Here is a 22,234-nt window from a genome sequence, read left to right on the forward strand (position 1 = left end):
TTTTTATTTGAACGTTTATTATTTTTTTTTCCAAAGAAATCCATGCAGAGAGAGAGAAAGAGAGGATAGGGGGATACAGAAACATGGTAACCATGTTCTAGAAGCCAAACATAGAAAATAATTTGGCACAACTTGATGGGATTTTTCTTTTTTTGCAAAAGGACAATCTATATACTACCACTAAAATTGACCCTCCTCATAAAGACACCATTTGATTTTCGAAAACATAACACATGGTTAGTCCTCTACTTCATGGCTGGAGGAGGTATATAAGATAAAAAAATAGAAAAAAATAAGAAAGTGGTCTCCTTTAGTGAGGAAGACCACGGGTGCCACAAGGCAACATGTGCTGGGCACTGAGTCAGTGCACCAGGAAGAAGCAGCACACCACAGAGATGGCCATGCTTATGAGCAGCTCCACTGGGGAAAATGCGTTCCCCAGGTTGTGGGAGGCAGTTAGCTCGTTGTCCTTCTGATTCACATGTTGCTTGCTCCCGGGAGCATCATCGACATCCAGATCATAAGCCAGTTCTGCAAGAAAGAAAAGGATTTGAAACGCAGAATTATGTACAAGCAGCTGGTGTGCACTATCCACAGCTCAAGCACCTGTCTGTTTTCTCTGAAAGCCCCAGCTTTGTCTCTTTCCTTTTGGTGGAAGAAAGAATGCGAGGAAATGGGGAGGAGAAGAATGTGTGTATGGAACAATGGAAGGAGATGGCCAGACATGTCCTTTCCAGAGATCAGGTTAAGGTGGACTGAGCAGGCCACCCCTCTCATCTCCTTGGCCCCACCCACACCCTGGGCCTTTGCAACATCTCCTTCTAGGCTAGGCTGTGCTTGAATTGAAGATCATTTTCACCAGATGTCACGGGTGTCAAGATATGCTCTGTGGGTGACCACACATGTGTCCTTGTGGGCTGCTAGGGGAGGAAGTGCTGTGGGCTACCTGTGTACTTTTCCGGGGCCCGGCATCCCATATAGATTGCCTTATCCTGAGAACTTTGTTTTAATAGGTTGAAGATAGGGTAGTTTGCTGTCGACAGTTCTTTTATTTTTCTCAAATAGTTCTTTTATCTATAAGGTCCTTTCATCTTCCCTGGGGTGGGGGACCACTCACAACAAAGCTAAATTAAATAATAGGATTTGCACTGATATTAGCAAATTAAGAGTAAGGAAAGGCTAAGGGGTAAGGGTCTTTCATTCTTCGACTGTCTAAAATTTATGATATTCATGATCCTAAAAAGAGATTGGAAGACTTTGGCTTGGCGTAATGCAAAACTCCGCCAGAGGGCAAATCTAAACAGACAGTGATATATCAGAAAATTCAAGATTTCTTGCCCTGGCTCAGGGCTCAATTTCTCTCAGATTTGCTTTTCTGGACTTAAAGATCAAATCTATTCCCTTGGCTTTTCTAAACTCTATTGTCAACATTTCTATTTCAATATCTTGTGAAGGTGATGTGATGTGAGCAACCTCATCAACCAGCCAACTGTCCTGTGGCCAAGGGAGATGGAAAGATTCCTTTGGGACACTGAGATGAACAGCAATAGACCCAGAGGAAATGACTGGGATTCTACAGAGGGAAGGAAGTAAGAGGAAGGAAGAGCTCTTCTTACAGAGCATGAAACACTCAGTAAGTCACAGGAAGCAAGTGTGGGGCTCAGCTGGTCAGATGCAGGCAAAGCAGGGCCCCAGACCAGGGCCTGGCAATGGATAGAGTGGGCAGTAATGACAAGGTGATTAAAGCCAGGGGTTCTGATTTCAATGACTGTGACCCCACTTTCTAAAAGGGTTGTTACAATCAATAACACTACCAGCAGTGATAAGTGAGTCAATTTTACTGTATCTCAATTGAAAAAAAAAAAGATTTTAGCTCATATAAGATAATAATCTCAAGGTTTCTTTAATTTACATGTATTTGGTTACTAGCACATATCAACTTGTTTTGTTTTAGCATACTAATTCTATTTCTGAATGCATAACAGTTCATATTCTCAGCTTTTTAATGTAATGGGTATTGATATTTTTCCTACTACTTTCAATAATAAATAAATCATCTTCCTATAATAATTGATGACATATTTTTCCTTTTTGTTATTAATAATATTTCTTTTTCATTACTGTGCAAAGAAACAATGTCCTGAATTTTAATATATGTGCATCTGATTACATTTACTCCTCTAAAAACAACTTCTAAAAACTCCTTCCTGAGTGCTGATAATAAACCAAATCAAGTTTTCCAGGGAACTCTATTACCCAGGGAAAAGCAATTTAGCAGACAGTAATCTAGATCCCCCCCCCCCAATATATAAACACAAATAAAATTAAAAGAACAAGGAGCAATGCTCTACTTGGAAATCAAACTTCTTTCTCTGAAAGGTGAACTATGCAGGGTGCATAAGAAGGCCGAGGTCAGCTGTCAGTGGGCAAGGATGGCACAGGCTTAGGTCCTGATCGAATTTCTCCAATGTGGGGAGACACGAGGCTGAACTCTGCTGAGAGGCCAGTCCTGGTCTCATAGCAACTTCTCTACTTAAGTCAAGAGGAGTATTTTTAGGGTTGACCTGTGAGAGCACTCTCAGCATAGCTTTCAGATTCCCTTTCTGGAAGATGCCCCAACATCAAGATGAAACAACATCTATTAATGCTACCACTCAGCTATTTATTTTGCACTTCAAATAATCCGCTCACACTGAAGAGTTTTGTTTACTGTAGTGGCTATGGTAAACCCAGCAGTCCTGTTAAATCCACCCGTTTCTGATCTATTTTTGCCCATAGGCTTCCTTTTTAATTTCTATCCCTTGGACCCTATTTTTGGGAATTATTGTAACGACCTCTAATTATTGACTCCTCAATGGTATGCCATGCATTGTATGATACTATTCATATACATTGTCTCATTTAATTTAAACTCTACTACGTTAGGAAGTAGTTATTAAAATTCCTATTTTACTGGTGAGGAAGCTCAGCCCAGGTTAATTATTTTGCTTATATTTACAGACCTGGTAAGTGGTAGAGGTGCTATTTCAATCCAGGTCTGACTCTAAACCTCATATGAAACTATCCTGCCTCTTGAAAAATTCTATATACCAAATAGAATTCAGTGACTAAGTACTAATAGGTTCCTATTTAGGAAATAAAACTGAATTAGCAAAATATATACTGCCAAAGAGAACTTCCAAAAAACATGAGAAAAGTCGGTGTTTCCACATAAAATTGACCACATACAGCTGGGTGTGGTGCTGCACTCCTATAATCCCAGCAGCTCGGGAGGCTGAGGCAGGAGGGTCACAAGTTCAAAGCCAGCCTCTGCAATGGCAAGGCACCAAGAAACTCAGTGAGACCCTGTCTCTAAATAAAATACAAAATATGGCTGAGGATGTGCCCCAGTGGTCGAGTTTTCCTGAGTTTAATACCCTGTACCAAAACAAACAAACAAAAAGTCAACCATATACTTGATTAAGCAGCCTAGGTAAAATTTGTAAAATAGTAAAAAGAGTTTTAGGTTTGGGAACTCAGAATTGGAATTATCTTATCAGTTCTTCTCTTAAAATTTTTATTTATTTTTATTTTTGTATACACACATGAAAATACACAAGTGAATCCCCTACTCTGTCTATCCACAAGAATGGGGTCATGCCAAGTGTGGTGGCATATGCCTATAATCCCAATGTCTTGGGAGACTGAGGCAGGAGGATTGCAACTTCAAATCCAGCCTCAGCAATTTATCGAGGTCCTAGGCAACTTAGCAAGAACCTGTCTCAAAAAAAAAAGTTGGAGGCTGGGATGTAGCTCAGTGGTTTAGCACCCTGGGCTCAATCTCCAGTATCCCCCCGCAAAATGGGGTCCTAGTTAGAATAAGATATGTTCCATGCTTGTATAATTTTATCCTATCTGTTCTATTCCCAGAAGAGATCATCAAAATGGCCAAAGCCATTAGACACCCCAGGCAGAAAAGTTAAGCCAAGTTTTCTATCATCAAAGGGTCCAGAAATATTCAGGATGCTACTTCCCTATGCTTCTGAAGCTGTGGCTACAAATTTCCCGAGGTTCTCAATTCAGCAACAGCAAAAGGTATCACCCAACCCCTTAGTTGTGTTCCTGTGGTGTATATAGACAGGAATCCCATCAAACCATACTCTGGGCCTTGGCTACCATCACAGGGATTAGAGATGAAGGGGACAGCCTAGTACAACAAGGAAGCATTATGGGAGACAGAGAAAATAGGATTTTGGTCAAAGACAAATATTTCCTCTTTCTATTCCTGGACAGAGGCAATATAATCCAATTTAATTCAACAAACAACACTAGTCTATGATGTTCCTAGCACTGAACTAGAAGACTGGAGAAAGATTTCATGTATATTTCAAGGAATCTCACACTCTGACAAGGGCAACAGACCAGTAGAAAAACCAATGAGATATTTGGCACAAAGAAGAAATAGATTAAATAAAGGCACAGACAAACAGCATGAGTTAGAAGGGGAGGGAGAAAAATTCTAAATAGTAGAGTCTGGGAAAATTTCTTGAAACAATTTGGATATGATCTACACCAAAAAGGATGGACTGAACTATGTATGGCAGGGTTGAAAGAAATGATTAACCAAGGCAGAAGGTTTGCTTTGAGCAAAATCACCAAGCTTGGAGAATGTGGGTGGGGCATATTCAGTAAGAGCAAGTAGCATTCATGGTGTGAAGGACCACAGATCCTACACTCTTGTGGGTTATGCATGTGTGTGTGTGTGTGTGTATGTTGTGTGGGGTGGTGGTGATGAAAGGTAAAGCAGGAAGGACAAAGAATGGTCAAATCATGGAGGATTAGAAATGCAAAATCTATTTGTAAGCAACAGGGAGCTACTGAAGGATTTTAAGTAAGGAAACCACACAATCTGATTCATGTTTTCAGAAAGATCATTGTTAACAGTATGGAGGACAACCCGGAATGGGAGAGACTTGTGAAACATCTTGTCTTAAACAAACAAACAAAAAAACAAGAAGCCTCTGGAATGGTATGTGGGGATTGATCAGTGGCACACACTCAACAACAACTGCACAAGCTAAAGCTACATCAAATCAAAAAACTTCTCAGTTGGCTAAAAACCAGATGTATTATGATAAACACTACAAACCATTTTCTTTTAAATCATTCATATTTTTATATTTAACAGTAATTTTCCAGAATACATTTTTGTTATGCTAGGTGTATTCTGTAAAATGTACACAAATTGTTTCTATCTTGAAGTTGATCATCAGTGAGAACCTTCTGGGCCAGCAAGGAGATCTTCATGCTAAATCTAAAAATCTGTTTCTATTTGTAATCAGTTTAACTACGCCCAGAGGGTAGACCCAACAATCTGTACTAATTACACACCCAGCCCTGACTCTCATTTCGACTTTATGTCCTTTGTGTTGCATACTAGATGATCTGTTTAAAATAATAGTCAGTCATTAGCATCTGCATTTGGTTTGTGTTGGAAAGTTTTTCTGCATTGGGCAAAGCACAGAATTGGAGCTCTCCATCCTTATTCAGAGTCTTCTAGTGCAGTACTTCAGGAGGCTGCACTCTCCCAGGGTCTGGAGCCCTGGGTTTGACGCCTGGCTCTGCCACTGTCCTACCAGTTCACCTTTGACAAATCTCTCCCTTCTCTGAGCTTCAGTAGTCCATCTGGCAAATCTGAGTGCTGAACTGATGTCCTGCCAGTTTCCTTCTAGTTTTATTTCTCTCTGATTCCAAGCCTCTTGGGGCTAGTGAGGGGCACAGTGTTCTGCAGGCTGTAATCATTCTTCTACCTACAGTAGCCAAGATGGCTGCCCCTAACAGCCTTGTTGTGCAAGCTGAGTTGACCATTTTTCTTCTGTTGCAATGTTTCTCTGGTGATGTTCATCAGCTATCAAGGTATAAACTCTCTTTCTTCTAGAGCTGTTCCAATCTCGGATAAGAGAACCTGGCAATAAATAAATCTATGCTGGACCCTCTTGCTTTTGCTTTTAGACCTTGGTGTTGCACCTGCCATTGAAGCCAGTATGCACAAGGCTTTGGGGGCGAGGTTATTGGATCTGGGATGCATCAAGTGGTGGTACATCAAGTGGGCCAGCACAGGGAGCTGAAGAGGATCTGTCAGCCAGTGAAACAAGCCTTTTGGCCCTTAAAAAGCCACTGGGGCTGGGCACAGTGGCACAGGCTTGTAATCCCAATGGCTTGGGAGGCTGAGGCAGGAGGATCACAACTTCAAAGCCAGTCTCAGCAACTTAGTGAGGCCCTAAACAACTCAGTAAGACCTTGTCTCTAAATAAAAAAGGGCTGGGGATATGGCTCAGTGCTTAAGGCCCCTGGGTTCAATCCCTAGTACAAAAAAAAAAAAAGCCACTGGGTTCTTGAGCATAAAATAGCAAGCAAATGGTCACCCTCTGAGGGCATGGGCACCAAGAAGGACAATGCATTGCTATAGGGGTTTCACCCACACAAAATACAAACAGGAAGACTTTACAGGTCAGCATGCAAGAAGAGCTGCCACCAAAATGCCAGGGGAGAGAATGCTGTGAGCCAAGCATGGGGGTTTCTCCCTCACCAAGCTTGCACCAGCAGATGGCTTCAATCGGCCCTAATACAGCAGCAGAGCAACACTGCTGTCCTTGTGTTTTGTGTTTGCTGTGTACAGCTGGCCCCTTAAGTCATGAATATATGAAACCTCAGGAAATTCAACCAGAGAATAAAACCAGGGGGAAATCTCCAAGCAAACAGCATTCATTGCAGTACTGCTCATCTCCTGCACATTCATACAGATGCCCTTGGTCTCTGCCACTCACTTCTGAATCCCAAACAGATCTTGCTTCCCTTGTCCTGCCTTCAACGTGATCCTCCTTCCTGCCACATCAACACCCCCTACTTTGTGAACTGTAAGCTGTGACATCACTACTTGGCATTGAAAGTGAAGAAGGTGACTTTTCAGCGATACTATAGTTTCTGGGAATCTAGATTTTTTTCTTCGTAGATCAGATGAAGAGGAACAGGCACAGTTGAGGCCTCTAGTTTCCAATTGTTCTAATGGGACTCCTTTTAGAATGGGTCCATTTCACATTGTGCCTTATTGACAAACAAGTGAGCTGCCAATTTTACCCACTTAATGACCATAAAATCTGGGAATAATCCAATGACATCTTCTGGAAGATGGTTGGGACAATGAGTGCCCACTTCCTTTTAATGGCTAATTCCAGGCTACAAACATCCCCATTAGTTGAGGCCTGATCTCTCTTTTTCTAGGCCTATTTCTCAATCTGCAATGTGTATAGCTTCAGGTTACACTGCAGTGGAATGTGGGTACATAAAAGCATGCATACTACTTCCTATGGATTTAGAGGAGGACCAAAAGGTTTTATACTAAAACATTCAAGGCTCTAGGATAAGTAGAAATGCACTATTTGAAATGTGGCTGAAGATATCATAGAACATTGCCTGGTTAGCCGGACATTCAAGTTACACCCCAGGTCCTCGAGAGCAAGGTTTTGCTCTTCCCTGATAGATGGAGGACTTTGGTGGAAAGACCTTAATAGCACTGTTAGGTAATTTTGGTTACCTGGGCTTTGTTGACTACCACACTGGAGATTCTGCCTCTTCTATAAATTCCTGCTTAGGGACTTAACATAGACTCTTCTATGGCAACTTCCTTGTCAGGAGGGGAACACCCCATTAACTATTTCAACTAGGGATCAGCTTTCTGAGTTTTCTAATATAAAATGTTTTCCAGGGGTTCAACTGCTAAGTATGCTTCACTATTTTGTTTAGTCATTAAAGAAAACAAAATAAAATCACTTCTTTGGAGAATAATAAATCACTTGACTGGGTAATCTTCTTATGAGCCACTACTAAACTTCTTTGGGTGTATCATAAGTAAAATCATATTCCCAGAAACAGAACAGTCCCATCCTGGAAACCTGGAGAGTAGGAGTGGGTTGTGTGGGTGCTGGCCCCCCTCCACTAGCCTCAGCAGCATTACTACTGCCTTTCTCAGGAGTGTCATGACTAGTACTCTCAAGTCCACAGGTGCTTCTTACCTGAGGCTACCTAAAGCTCCATATGAATCAGTTCATCGAAGTCTTTACTTCCCACAGGAAAGCTTACTTCATTCCCATAAGTGATGGACATGAGAGACAGTGGAAGAAGAGAAGCTGAGGACACACACAGTATTTAGCTAGGCCCTGGGGGGCAAAGATGAAAAGAACTGGCTCAGAGAAAACAAGGGAAGAGAGATATTTTTGATTAATGAACTACTATTATTACATTTTAAAGAGGAGGGGGTTAACATGGTCAAATGTAATGGAGAGGTCAAGAAAACTCTGGATTGAGAGGCAGCTGCTAAATATATCTTCTAGAAGATTATGGGTTATTTTTAAAAGAACTTTCAGTAGGATGGCTAGACCCAAATTCAGGCAGTACTGAGTTGAAAAAAAAAAAACTGGTAGTAGATGTGGATTCATGGAAAAAGTTTGAGGGTACATGTATCCAGTGCGATATTATTTAGACAAAAAAAAAGAAGTTCTGATACACATTAAAGCATGGATGAACCCAAAAACATTATGCTAAGTTAAAGATGCCATTTAAAAATACCATGTAGTATATGATTTTATTTTTCATGAAATGTCTATTATAGATAAATCGATGGAGAGAGAAACTCGATTAGTCATTTCCAGGGACTAGGAGTATGTGTGGGGACAGGGGGAGTTGTTGCTTAATGGTCACAGAGTTTCTTTTTGGGATGAAAGTTTTGGAAATAATGGTGATGGTTGTATAATATTGAGAATGTAATCGATGCCATTGAATTATAGGCTTAAAAATGGTGGAAATGGCAGATTTCATGTCATATATATTTTAGTACGATTAAAAAAATCTTATACTAGAAACCAAGAGATAATGATATCTGATACACAAAATTCCCCATCCCTAAAGGAAGTGCACTGATACTCTGGTATCTTACCATTTGGAAGGAAGCCCATGTGAATGTATGAGATACCAAGGCCCTCCCCTCAGAAGGTACTTTTTCAGTGCTTTAAAACTCAAGTCAATTTGTCCAAAAGAATAAAAATAGATGCTGATTAAGTACTCATGGAATTGCAGATATGGCTCTTCAACTAAGAGTGGGGAAGAGGGCAATTTTTGTCAAGAACATTAATGAGGCTTAATTTTAAAAGACAAATTGTATGCAACTGCAGGAAACTTACATTTGCTTTTGTAACTCACAGAAACGATGCTTAACTGAGATTATGTTTACAAACAATAAATACAAGAGTATACTCTTTTTATAACTTTAAAAAAATGTTTAATGGGGCTGGGGCTGTAGCTCAGTAGCAGAGTGCTTGCCTAGCACGTGTAAGGTACTACGTTCCATCCTCAGCAGCACATAAGAATAAACAAATAACATATACGAGAAATATATGTTACTTTGTTGTTATATAATATTGAAAATAAAGGTATTCTGTCCATCTACAACTACAAATTTTTTAAATTGTTTAATGGCTTAAATTCATGGAGCACAGATTATAACATAAATCTCAGGCAAGACACAGCCATAGACATATGCGTCATTGAACTTTGAGGATGTGGAAAACACAAAATGTCATCCATTGTAGCCAAATCTCATTATTGTTAAGGGATCAGAGGACAAAGGGAACGGCCTTGTACTCCCTCAGAGCCCAAGTTACCAGGGCTTCATCAATTGTAACAAGGCTTTACTTGGATGGGAGAACTCAAAATCTGTTAAGCTTCTATTTTTAATGAGCCATGGTAGATCTTACAAAAAAAATGTACCTGAGAATCAAAATGTTTGTAATATCCTGGCAATTCCCAACCACAAGAAAAATTACTTACACAACAGCTAAAGGATCACAATTAAGTCCCTAAAAACGCTCAGAGTGTGGGAACATCTCAGGTCAAAAACCAATAGCAGGCATGTATCCTCAAAAATGAAAGATGAAAACCCTCCCTAAGTTTTTATATCTAAATTTGTTCCTGAAATACTCTCAAATTATGAATTTCTTCCCTCACCATCAACAAGATTTAGGAAATTTGGATTATTTTCCTCTCAATTTATTTAGAGGCACATGTTGATATCCTGGCTCCATCCACCTACCTACCCACCTGTAGCTCTGGGCTGATAGTGAGTGTGCATTCTCATATTCACACAGGCTCCATGTCCTCTTTTACTGGAGGCTGGCTAGCCATTTCTCCTCTTTCCTTCAGGCCTAATCCCCAGCACTCAATGCCTCAGCTATACAGGATGCCAGTTCCTCTCCAATGGCCCACTGCTGTATAGAAGGAGGAATGTTCTATTCTGAGAGCTGGAACAAGACAACACTCCTTTCCTAAAACACATGCTGCAGTACATTTCTCTCTTCCTCAAATCCTTTGATGACTGCATGTGGGATAGAGTCCTAATCCCTTAGTAGGGAATCCAAGGGTTTCTCTATCTCATTTTATTTCCTTTTCAGTTTCAACTGCCCATGTATTTTTTTCCCCAGGCATCATATACTGCAGTCATACCAAGGCTGATAATGCCCAGGACTCTGAAGTTCCCATGTCTTTCTTCATGGTGGTCTCTCAGCCTCTCAGCTTGGATGGTCTCTCTAACTCTTTTTCTCTCTCTCCCTTTTCTTTAAATCCCCAATGGTATCTTGCAAGCCTCAGCTTCTTTGATCTCTTCTAGGAAGCCTTCCCTTCTCATCTTAGCCCCAATGAGTCACTTCTCTATTAATTGAATTGGGACTTCTATTATAGCACTAAGTTCCATTTGTCTCAGAGTTAGTTATTTCTGTGTTCTTCTCCTCCAGTAGACTGAGCCTCACTGGAGTAAGAAACGAGTCACACTCCTTTCTGTAGCTCCCACACAATATTTGGCTTAGAGACATTTAAAAACAGGCTTGTTGACTGGCTCAATGCATGGATCAACAGCTGCATGAATGAACATGTATTTTCAGCCTTCAGAGAGTATGCAGGTGAAGGGCTATTTCCATATATGACACCCTTCCTAAGGAGTCAATTCTTACTACCTGATCTTCTTAGGGGAAGGATCCACCACTGATCCATGATGAAGGCAAGACAAAGGCAGGGCCAATGGTGGGCAGCTCAGGAAACAAATGGCAGGGCTCAAACCCTGACCTCTAGATTCCAAGGCACTGCTGAGCAATAGCTAGTTTTCATGACCCACAGCATCAGCTTACTGCCCTCGTTGGGGATGGAATCCACAAAGATTATTTTCTTATTCCCTTTTGCTGCCTGGAACTTGATGCCTTGCTATGTGAGCAGCTGACACATGCCGGCATTCTGTGTGACATGCTGAGCAGGAAACAGGTTTTCTGGTGAGCAGGTTCCATTCATTTCTCACTTGGAACCTTTATGATTGTGTTCCCATAACTTTGTCCTCTGTCTCACAATCTACCCACCCCTAGGCCACACCCCATCCTTCCCAATCACCATTGATTCCCAAGTTGTAGGAGCTGCTAATGATTGAAGTTTCAATGCCTGTCTCTGTGACATCAAAATAGAGCCTCATTAATGAAGTCCATCATTTGGCTGTAATAGTACAAAGCAATAAGACTTCAATCCCTGCAGTGACACAAGCCGGCACCCCTTTCTCTTTGCAGAGGTCTGTGGGATGACTGCCAGAAAAATACAATTACGTGCTGGCACAGGAATAAATACAATTCTTTAACCTAAAAGTTCTGTGTTTTCATTCCCCCTCCTTTTCCATTTCTTTATTCATTTCTTTTTCTCTTTCCATTGCTCTCTAATTTCCTGTGTCCAATTATTCTCCTCTCTTCCATCTAGTCACAGCTCTACTAAACACTCTCTCCTCTCTCCACAGTGCTCTTTTCCATATCCTTAGGCAGAGGGCAAGGTTGGGTTTTGAACCTTGAAGATGCTTTTCTGTTTTGGGTTCCATTTCTTCTAGAAAGGTTCCAATATTTCCCTTCTTAGTTTTACATCAGTGTTTCCATTCTCCTACTGTTTACCTCTCAGCACCATTTCTGTTTCTCACCTCAGTTTCCCTCATTTGCCCACAGGCCTATTTCTCTGACATATTGCCCCTGGTATGTGCCCATGTCCTCTTTGTTATTTCTCTTCTCTCTTTCTCTAGCTTGGATTCTTCTTATCCTATACCCATGCCATTTTAATTACTGCTGTTTTGTGGTATTGTTTTTGTCATAATGGGAAAATGATTGGACTTAAAAGAAATTAAGAGTGCCATCAGCAAACTGGACTTGAATGCAATAAAGAATTTCTAATAATTAGCACAATCTGAAACTGTGTAGGCTGCCCCAAGGTAATGAGGTATACCTTAGGAGGTGGTCCACAAAAATTTGGACACCATTAGATCGAGATATTAGTGAAGGGATTCAAACATAGATCAGACTGGGGGAGGTGAAGGTAAATAGCTTCTGCTGACCCTTTCAGCCCTGAGACTCTAGAATTTCATTCAGGTCTTGAGAGGTCTCATGGTAGGGATGAAGGGTGAAGGGATAAAGGTTAAAGTGACCCTCGCATACCTCTTTTTGACACAATGTTTAGAGAGCAATCCAAAGAATCTGCTTTGGATCCTTTCTCAAAGAAAGAGAGCAGTGTCTTTTTGAGGCCATGATTAGCTTAGAGAATAAGGCTTTAAGTTTGCCAAGGAGTTAACAAACCAGACAAAATTTTAGGGGTATGAATGCTGACTTGCCTAGGGTGAGGAGAAAGAAGAATGTAAGCCATCCAGTTTCCTAAGAGTTGAGTCTCAGAAATACTGTAAATATGTATCAGGCAATATGAAATATTCACATTGGGCAATGTGCATTATGACCATCTCAGGATGTCTGTGTAGAAGATGGAGCAACCAATTCAGGAACTGTTTACATTGAACTTCCTCCTTCTCAATGAGAAACAATTAGTATTTTGCAGGTATTAGACATTGTGCTCAGGGCAATCATGCAATACGATCACTCAGGATACAGAGTTAGAAAAGAAGAGTCATCAGATGGAGACAATTCAGTTTGGGAAGATGATTAAAACATACACTGGAAAGACCCAATGGTGAATGAAGAGAAAAAGTTGGATGATCCTCATACAAATAACTCTGTGGGCATTAGAACAAAGTAGGTGAGTACAAAGGCAGGGCAGAAAAAGTGAGAAGATGCCAAGTGGCCCAAACCCACTGCTATAAAGATGTAGAAGGGAAAAAGGAATATACTACTATAAACGGTTGCAGCCATTTCACTAAGGAGGAGTAGAAAAAAAACAGGAAGACATTGAGCCAAAATAAACAGAAGATGCACTTGGCAAGAAATAAGCACTTCAATTAAGTATGGTCACTGGCAGCCCTGGTGCCTTATAAGTGAGAAGGGACAGAAGTTTTCCACTTTGTTTTTACAGAATACATCAAATGTGCCCACTAACCAAGACAAATACATTGTGTGATTGACTAATTTAAATGAAGAAGGAAAAATGGCTGAGAGGGACAAAGCATCATGGAGATAGCATAAAATCAGAGATGAGATTTCAAGCCAAAATCTCAATTATTGCAAAGTCATAAAGAATTCATGTTCAAATATGTTAAAATGTAAACAAACGAAAACAGGTAAAAATTGGGGCTTTATAGACTGCCACTCTTAACTTCTGGAAATATATAATAAAAATAACTATGATGACCAATCTGTAAGTATCCAAAGGAGAATAAGACATACTGTGATAATATTCATGGCTTGGTGAAAAGCAAATCAAACACGTGAACTTGGTATTGATATCACAGGGTGGGGGATCAAAGTGTGACAATTAATAACCTAATATACTTCTTGTAACTTTCTTTCATAGGGCTTTTCCTTTTCCTAATTTAGAAGAGGAGATTATACTAGAAATTATTCCTTGGAATCATAGTTTGCCTCAAATTAAATTTCAATGTATTTTCCCTATTTATATATTTTTAATCTAAAATTTTTTATAGTTGTAGATGAACAGCATGCCTTTTTTAATTTATTTTTTATTTTATTTTTATGTATGTGGTGCTAATGATTGAACCCAGTGCCTCACACATGCTAGGTAAGTGCTCTGCCACTGATCTATTATTACCCCAGCCACTCCCTATTTATATTTCTAACAACTTTATTAAGATATCATTTACATACCATAAATTAATCCATTTCAAGTAAATTCAAGTGTATAGTTCAATGATGTTTAGTCATTTTACAAGATATACAACCCTCATCAAAATGCAATTTTAGAACAATTTAATCAGCACTAGAAGATCCCTCATGTTGGGATAGGGTTGTGGCTCAGTGGTAGAGTGCTTGCCTGGCATGGGTGAGGCACTGGGTTCAATCCTCAGCACCACATATGAATAAATGAATGAATGAATGAATCAGTCAATCAATCAAGGTCCATCGGCAACTAAAAGAAAGTTTTTAAAAAAGATCCCTCATGTTGGTTTATAATATCCCTCAATGGATTCTTATTTAAATTTTAATTAGTTATATATGGCACCAGAATGCATTATAATTCATATTACACACATAGAGCACAATTTTTCATATCTGGTTGTACACAAAGTAAAGTCACACCATTCATGTCTTCACACATGTACTTAGGGTATTGATGTCCATCTCATCCCACCATCTTTCCTACCCCTCTGCCCACTCCCTCCCTTCGCCCAATCTAGAGTTCATCTAATCCTCCCACCTCAATGGATTCTTTACAAAAAACCATCATGAGCTCTCTGCAGCATCCAATACTATTTTTAAACTTGGTGTCCTCTTCACTTTCTCACACTGCTTCCTCTTGGTTCCTGTCCTACCTCTCTGATTGTTCTGATTCCTTTTAGGGCTCGTTTTTCTCTGCTTGGTTCTTAAAGATGGGAGTTCTCACATCTGTTCCTCTATCCTCTACTCTTCTCACTTTACCACTGTTCCTGGATGCTCTCATCTGTACCTCTGGTTTTATCTGTCACTGAGGATTTCCAAATCTATCTCTAGTTTAGAGATCTTTCTTGGGCTCTAACTGCCCTTAGGCCATTCCCACTTGAATGTCAGTCAGGCAATCAGACTCCACGTGCCACAAACTGAATACAGCATTTCTCTTCCCTTAACTGCTCCCCACCCCAACCCTGTCTTGTTCCTGCCCTAACCCTCTCAGTGAATGCTTTTACTACTAACCAGGTTTCTCAAGCTAGAAACCTACTGGGAACCCTAGATTGTTCTTTGTTCTTCCTCCAGATTGAACTAATCACCACATCCTATAAATTCAGTTCCCTGGATATTTTGTGAATCCTTCTCCCTTCAACCACCATTGCTTGTTATTGCTTAGATTATATTCTCACTACCTCTCACCTAGACTTTTGAAATGACCTCCATTCTTGTTTCCCTCTAAACCTTCTTTCTTCCACTCTAGAGAATCCTTTTGTTTTGTTAATTTTAAGCTACTCAGCATATGAATAGCTCTCAAAGCAAAAGATTCAAACAATACCTGAAGTATATACAGTAAAAAAAAAAAAAAAATCCACTTTATAGTTCCCTCTCCCAGAACTCTCCAAGGACAATTACTGGTAAATGCATTTTCTATGCATTTGCATAAATGCATTCAGACTATAATGTCTTGGGAATCTTTGTATGTCAATACACAGAACTACCACATTCTTTTTAAACACTGCCAGGAATTCCATGGGATGAATATAACAATTAGTCATTTCTTTACTGACAGGCATTTAGGTTGTTTATAATCGCTCCCTGTATCAAAAATGCTTCAGTGAACATACTTGTATAGATATGTGTCTGTCTGTCTATCTATCTATCTTTGGTATGTGATATATTTCTATAGTGTATATTCCTAGACTAACCCTGGCATGTAGGAATGGAGGCCATATGGGAGAACAAGTTTCAGGACACGAAGGCAGAAGGTTGTACAGAATAGTTAGAGAAAAAGATTTTGAGAGAAGGAAGATTAATGCATTTTTTTTCTAAAAAATATAATCCAAAGGATATCAGGGAAATATCACAGTATTAAGGAATTTGGAGGGATTACCTTATAATGTTATCACCCTAATGCAACATCTATTAAAAAACAAATACTCCTTTAAAACAAACTATGCATTTTCAAAGATACAAAAAAATCCACCTGGGTACAACTGGTGCAGAAAATAAACTGGGAGTCTCAGTGACCCACTCACTGTTCAATGTAACTTGGCAAGTGGGTGCTTTTTTCTTTTATTTAGTACTAGGGTTTGAACCCAGGGGCACTTTATCACTGATCTACATCTGCAGTCCTTTGTAACATTAAAAAAAATTGAATTAAGTTAGTTGTCAATTGACCTTTATTTTATTTATTTTTATGTGGTGCTAAGGATGGAACCCAGTGCCTCACACATGCTAGGCAAGTGCTCTACCACTGAGCCACAACCGCAGCCCATATTTTTAAAATTTTGAGATAGTGCCTCAGAAAGTTGCCTAGGCAGGCCTTGAACTACAGTCCTCATGTCTCAGTCTCCAAGTTGCTAGAATTACAGATGTATACCACTACACCCAACTAAAAGGCTGCTTTTTCATTAGGAAAACCACCATGACACTAGGTTATATAAGGTGATTGTGGAGAAAACCCTTGTGTGTAAGTTACCATTATGGCTCTTGGATGGCCCCATTAATGGTATTTCATTTTTATTTTCACAATTTTAAGATGTTGGGAATACTTCTCAGAGAAAAGAACGCAAATGAATAAGGGGGTGGAAAATAGGTCTTTTGAGGAAATGTTAAAGAAAATATAATTGTTTAATGACGTTTGATTCACTTCCAAGAGGGGTGATATTTTGGTCCTGAGACCCACAGACAGTTTCTGATGGAGAGTTTTTAATACCAGTAGTAAGTTCACAGCTCAGCCTGCAAACCATGATGCTATGAACAACAAACAACAATGTAACAGGAAAATCAAAATGAACAAACTAATTGGTATGCAATGTCACCAGAGAAAGCAATTTACTAAGGCGATTACTACAATTAAAGATGCATTCCATTTAAATAAAGATTGTTTTCTTCAATTGATTTGTCCCAATCTGTTGTCTCTATGCCATGCAGAATTCCAGTTGGACAGCAATTTCTGCTTGTCGTTTAAATTTCTCTGCCAAGAGATTACAGGAAGTAAGTCAAGCTTCTCCAGTCACTATAATTTCCTCACAAATGGAAGAAGTATTAACAGAGGGCTATAGAGACAGATTACGGTTTAGGTCACCTAGAGGAGAAATCTGAAGCCCCCTTTTGACTAACAACAAGGTAAGTAATCCTCAAATCTTTTTTCCTTATACTATTAAGGCTAAGACCAAGTTTAGGAGGCCCCTTTTCAATTTGATTTTTTTTCAATTTTGGTTTCACCTTTCTCATGCCCCAGCCAGCCAGGCAGCATTTAGAAGGGTGCAGGGTCCTCAAAACAGGCTCAGGCAGCTTCTTCACCTACCAGTCTCTCTCAGTCTGCCTTCACCTATTTTTTTCTCCCTCCTCTTAAAGCTTCTTTTAACTCTTGCCATTGCCCTTTTGAAATGCTTTTTTTGGGAAAAATGTGTCCAAGTCTGAATCCTGGTCTCTGTTACTATTACCTGAATCTTTATAAGATGTTTCAGATTCAATTTGTGATCATGAATAATCTCTTGAAGCAGATGAGTGGTGGGTGTAGCAGCCACAGGTGAACAGAAGGGCTCATGTTAAGTATATTTAGAACAATGTAATTAGTTAATTCATTAAATATTTATTGAGTGCTAGGAACATTTATTGATATATTAGGAACCAGGCAGTCAGGCTCTGGGGATGCAGGGTAGGCATTGAGCCAGCCCTGAGGGTGTTCTCCATTTACATAGGTGTTAAGAGGAGCAGTGATGAACAGGAACTGGGCCCTTAGTTTGCCAGCAACCCTGCTAGGTGCCACGGTGCATACTGGGCAGAGGAAAACTCAGTGTTGGCCTCCAGAAGCTCTCTGTTTTGTGAGGCAGATGATTTGACTACAAAACAATCTGTACTCCAAGTTACAATGTGTTATGTGCCACAAGCAAGGCAGGAATAAAGTGCCAGGGGAATTCTGAACTATGGCAGATTCTGTTGAGGGTTCTGAAAAGAGAAACCTGGGAAAGACTGATCCACTGACTTCTACTGCTCTGCCTGTATACAGAGAATACTTTATTATTTTGCATGACATGATCCTGCCTATCAAATGAAGCAAGATGTGTAAATATTATTTCTAAACTTTAATGTGCTGCACAAACACAAAATGTTATTTTATACTTGGGAAAACTGTGAACCTTTCTGGTTCTGAAACACTGTACTGGAATCTAAGAACATCTCTCATGCTCTCTTTTTCTGTTTCTCTCTGTGTTCCTGTCTCAGTCTGTATCTCTGTCTCATCTTTGAGTTCCATGAGCCAAAGTGGTCAGGGAGAGATGTACTTTGGTCTCACTGCTGGCTGAAAGGAAACCCAAGTCAATAACCCTGGGCCGGATGTGTAGAAGGCCAGGATTGCCAGCCAGCTGTGCCCTGTCACCAGAGGTTCGCTATCACTGCATTTGGGGCCATTTCCAAGGGCCTGCCTGGCTTGCTAGCTTTCAGTGTATCTGAGTGCAGGCACGGTGGGGTGCAGCTGCTCTTCAAATGAAACCCTAAACCCTTTCAAACACTCGGCAATCTTTCTACTTTCTCAGCTTGTGAGGCTCTGAAGATTTCCCTCTGTACATTTTTCCAGCATGATGCGAGATGCCAGTTAGTCAAGAGAGATTTAGAAGAATGTCTTTTAAATGTACACTCCTTTAAAAAGGAGTTCCCTTCCTCTGGAGCTTTTGCCATTAGCCATCTGTCAGTTTCTTTGCACATTTTATGAAATGAAGAACAAATGTGTTCCTGGTAGTTAAAAAAATCCTGATTTAATCATTCTACATTATAAGCATATATGGAAATACCACATCATGACCCATAAATACATACACATATAATTATTATTTGTCAATTAAAAATACAATTAAAAAACTTGGAAGGGTTTCCTTGCTTTTCCCAATTATCGAAATGAACACAATTAAAAGCTAAACAGAAATGATCAAAGAGGTCAGAGGCAATGAGATAAGGGAGTGACAAATCCTTTGTGTCTCATATTCTCATTCCTGCTAAAAGTAAAGGACCTTCCTTACTGAGGAATTCAAGACATATCCCTTGCCAAAGAGTTTCTGACTGAGAAGTGCTTGTGCTGACTGCCATCAACTTTCCACTTGCCTTGTCACCTTTCCCCCCATTGCCTATTTTAAAATATCAACTCACCTTAGCTGAGAAGCACATCAGCGCTGTAGTGATGGGAAGGTTTCAACCAGAAGGTTGGTAAACACAGGCTATCAGCTTGAATTACTGAAATTAGCAAGGCTAATGCAATGTCACTATTCAAAACAGTGCCAATTTGGAATTTCTTAATGGCCTCAGGAGAGGGAGTCTTTATACATCCTCCAATCTCTCTTCATTCTTACCTAAATTCCTTCTCATAGATGTTGTGAATGGCCTGTTTTGTAGCCAACACAAACTTTGTCCAGTAAAATAATGTAAGGAACTCAGAATGAAAAGAGATTAGCTGTTCCTGGCTCCTGTTATTTTAAAGCAGAAATAACTTTGGCTTCTACTGATTCATAGACAAAGCTTGAAATGCAAAGCATGCTCAACTCTACACTCAGCATGAAAAGGACCTTAAAATATGCCCAAGTGCAAGTAATGGACTTATTAAAGGGAAGAAAAGAGGCACTTTTCACACACTCCCAAGCTCTTTAGTCCTGTCATATCAGTAATCTTGCTTAAGAATTTCATCCTATTTACATTTCTTCTCCCTTTAAATATCCTCAGGACTCATATGGCATCAAATATTGAAGCTTGTAAGATGTTAATTTCTTTATGTTAATTATGAGAAAGGCATGTAAAGTGCACAAGTGCTAAAACTTGGAGTAATTTCAATAGGAATTAAAAATCAATTCTATAGTCCTTACTGAACACCTGATAATTTAGCAACACGCGTATTTTAGGAAGCCAACTTCAACTATCTTCTTTGGACAGTTTTTGGCACTGCTCCAAAACAAGAACATTTTCCCATTAAGAAATATAGTTTATATTTGATGACAAAAGCATGAACCGTACCATTTGGGTGATTATGAAAATATTTATTCAATCAAAATAATATGGAAGGCTTTCAAGCCACAGTGCATGAAGCAGACAGTTGTAAAATATGTGCATGCACACACATATAGGGTTTCTGGTTTAACTTTAAGAGAAATTAAAAAAAAATAAGAATAGTGCCTGAAAAACATTTAGGTATCTTGGAATATTTATGTGAAGTAAAAAAAGGCGAAGGAGTCACGAGAATTTTTCCAAGCAGCATTAAAGTAAGGAGGCAGTCTGAGCCTGGTCCAGTTCCCCTCAGAGGTATTAAGTTCTTGTCCTGATTTTCCTGCTGATTTATCCCAAGTTTAAGAATAAATTACTTAATGTCCGTGCCTAAGTCTCTATCTGCAATGTTGTTAATATAGTACAGTAGGATTTAGATGGAATTTGCCATGGGCAGGTCCATTCTGATTAGAGGCCAGCCTATTTCCATAGGATTAGTTAAAAATGGAGATCAAGACCCTACCATCATAGGAATGTTAGGATCGGGAGAGAGATCTAGCATGAGAGAGTGAGTATTCCAGGTCACCTTACTAGCTACAAGGCCACAGTCCTTCATATCTGAGCTGCTGTTTTCTAATTTGCAAAAGGGACAATACCATTCCTTTACAGGATTGTACAGGTAATTAAATGAGATTATATAGGTCCCAGCTCAGGGACCAAGAGAAGGAAATGGTCCAGAAGAGGGAAAATGGAAAAGGACAACTGAAATATATTGCTATACCAGAATAGGAGTAGGGGAGAATTATGCAAGGCTGAGTTTAGGTGTATTCAAAATGTGTTCAGGAACCAATGAATGAAGCTGGATTATAGGGTTTCAAAACACTTGAAGAAAAAAAGAGACAAGCTATCTAATTCTATGGTTATAAGACAAAAAGACAAAAGAACTTCTCTGTTGAAATCAACTATCTTTAATGGAAAAAAATCCAACTGATTTTCTTCTAGATTGTTACATCGAGCTGGAATATACATTCACTGTAGCTAGTTGTAGTTACCATGAGAAACATTAAAATGATCAGATTTACAAATTCTGCTCAAAAGAGAAAATAAAACAGATGGTTACAGGTAAGAGCTAAATCTAAAAATATGAAATGTTATAATATTAAGTTCCAGCAACTATTTTGAAATACTATATCTGAGGTCTTCAGATACAAATCAAATTGTTGTTTCTCATGATTTTAATACTAAGGAAAACCAAAAAATTAGCACACGGGGCAGTTTCAAAATAAAGTGCAAGCAGCTGCTTTATCTCTTTGAGCAGATCAGTCTACCTGGTATTTCATTTTCTGAAGAGTCCTCTAAATTTGAAGCCTCCTTAGCCTGAACTCTAGTCCCAGGCACTAATGATTATTGTAGTGATCCAGGCTATTTCCCATTCCCAGTTGTGGGAACAGGTGGGGCTCCAGCCAATCATTTTGCCAGCTCATATTTCTTGCTCCAGGCCGCATCTAGAATTAGTTTGGAGAGAGTGTGCCAGGGAGTTAGGTCTCCTCCAAATTATGAAATCATACCTTAGCAGAGGAGGTAATGGAGCTTAAAGGGATCCTAGTATCAAGTCTGGGATTTAGCCTCACCCTGGAGTGACCTGCCACTGTTAGTTTGGTCCATTTATCAATCTTGAACTCTGCCAGCAGCCCAAACAGCCTTTTAGGAGAGATGGATCCACAAAAGTGATAGGAATCTATCTGCAGCAAGAAATCTGATGGCACTATTTGTTTCTAGCTGGGACAAAAAATTGCAAAGCAAGACAAGTGTATCTTTGTTTCCTTCTTAATGTCATTTTCATTATAGTCTGCTGAGAGCCACGGCCGAGTCTGTATGGTCCCTGGCATTTTGCCAACAGTATTGATTGACAGGCGAGGCATTACTATCCGCCTCTGCCGCAACTTTTGAGTTCTCGCACTATTTTGGAGTTCTCGTGGGGATTTCCGGGGATTCCCCGAGAGTTCCCATTGGTTGGGGAAGTGCAGGAGGAGGGATTTCCGAGAGAGATATTTCCGGCTGGGGGTTTCTGGAGAAGCCTCGTGGCGTTCGGGAGGATTCCCCGGGAGCTGTGTGAAGTG

General features: G+C 39.8%; 1 protein-coding gene across 1 annotated transcript in view; it reads right to left on the reverse strand.

Moving 5' to 3' along the window:
- Gpc3 (glypican 3) overlaps positions 1 to 22,234 on the reverse strand; it is a 370,154-nt gene continuing 347,920 nt past the window's right edge. The window contains exon 7 of the mRNA XM_048796570.1: positions 1 to 531. Within this exon, the coding sequence (XP_048652527.1) occupies positions 362 to 531 (170 nt within the window). The 3' untranslated portion in view covers positions 1 to 361. The remainder of the gene's footprint in view (positions 532 to 22,234) is intronic.

The sequence above is a fragment of the Marmota marmota genome, unplaced genomic scaffold, assembly GCF_001458135.2.
Source record: "Marmota marmota marmota unplaced genomic scaffold, marMar, whole genome shotgun sequence".
NCBI classification, from domain to species: domain Eukaryota; kingdom Metazoa; phylum Chordata; class Mammalia; order Rodentia; family Sciuridae; genus Marmota; species Marmota marmota.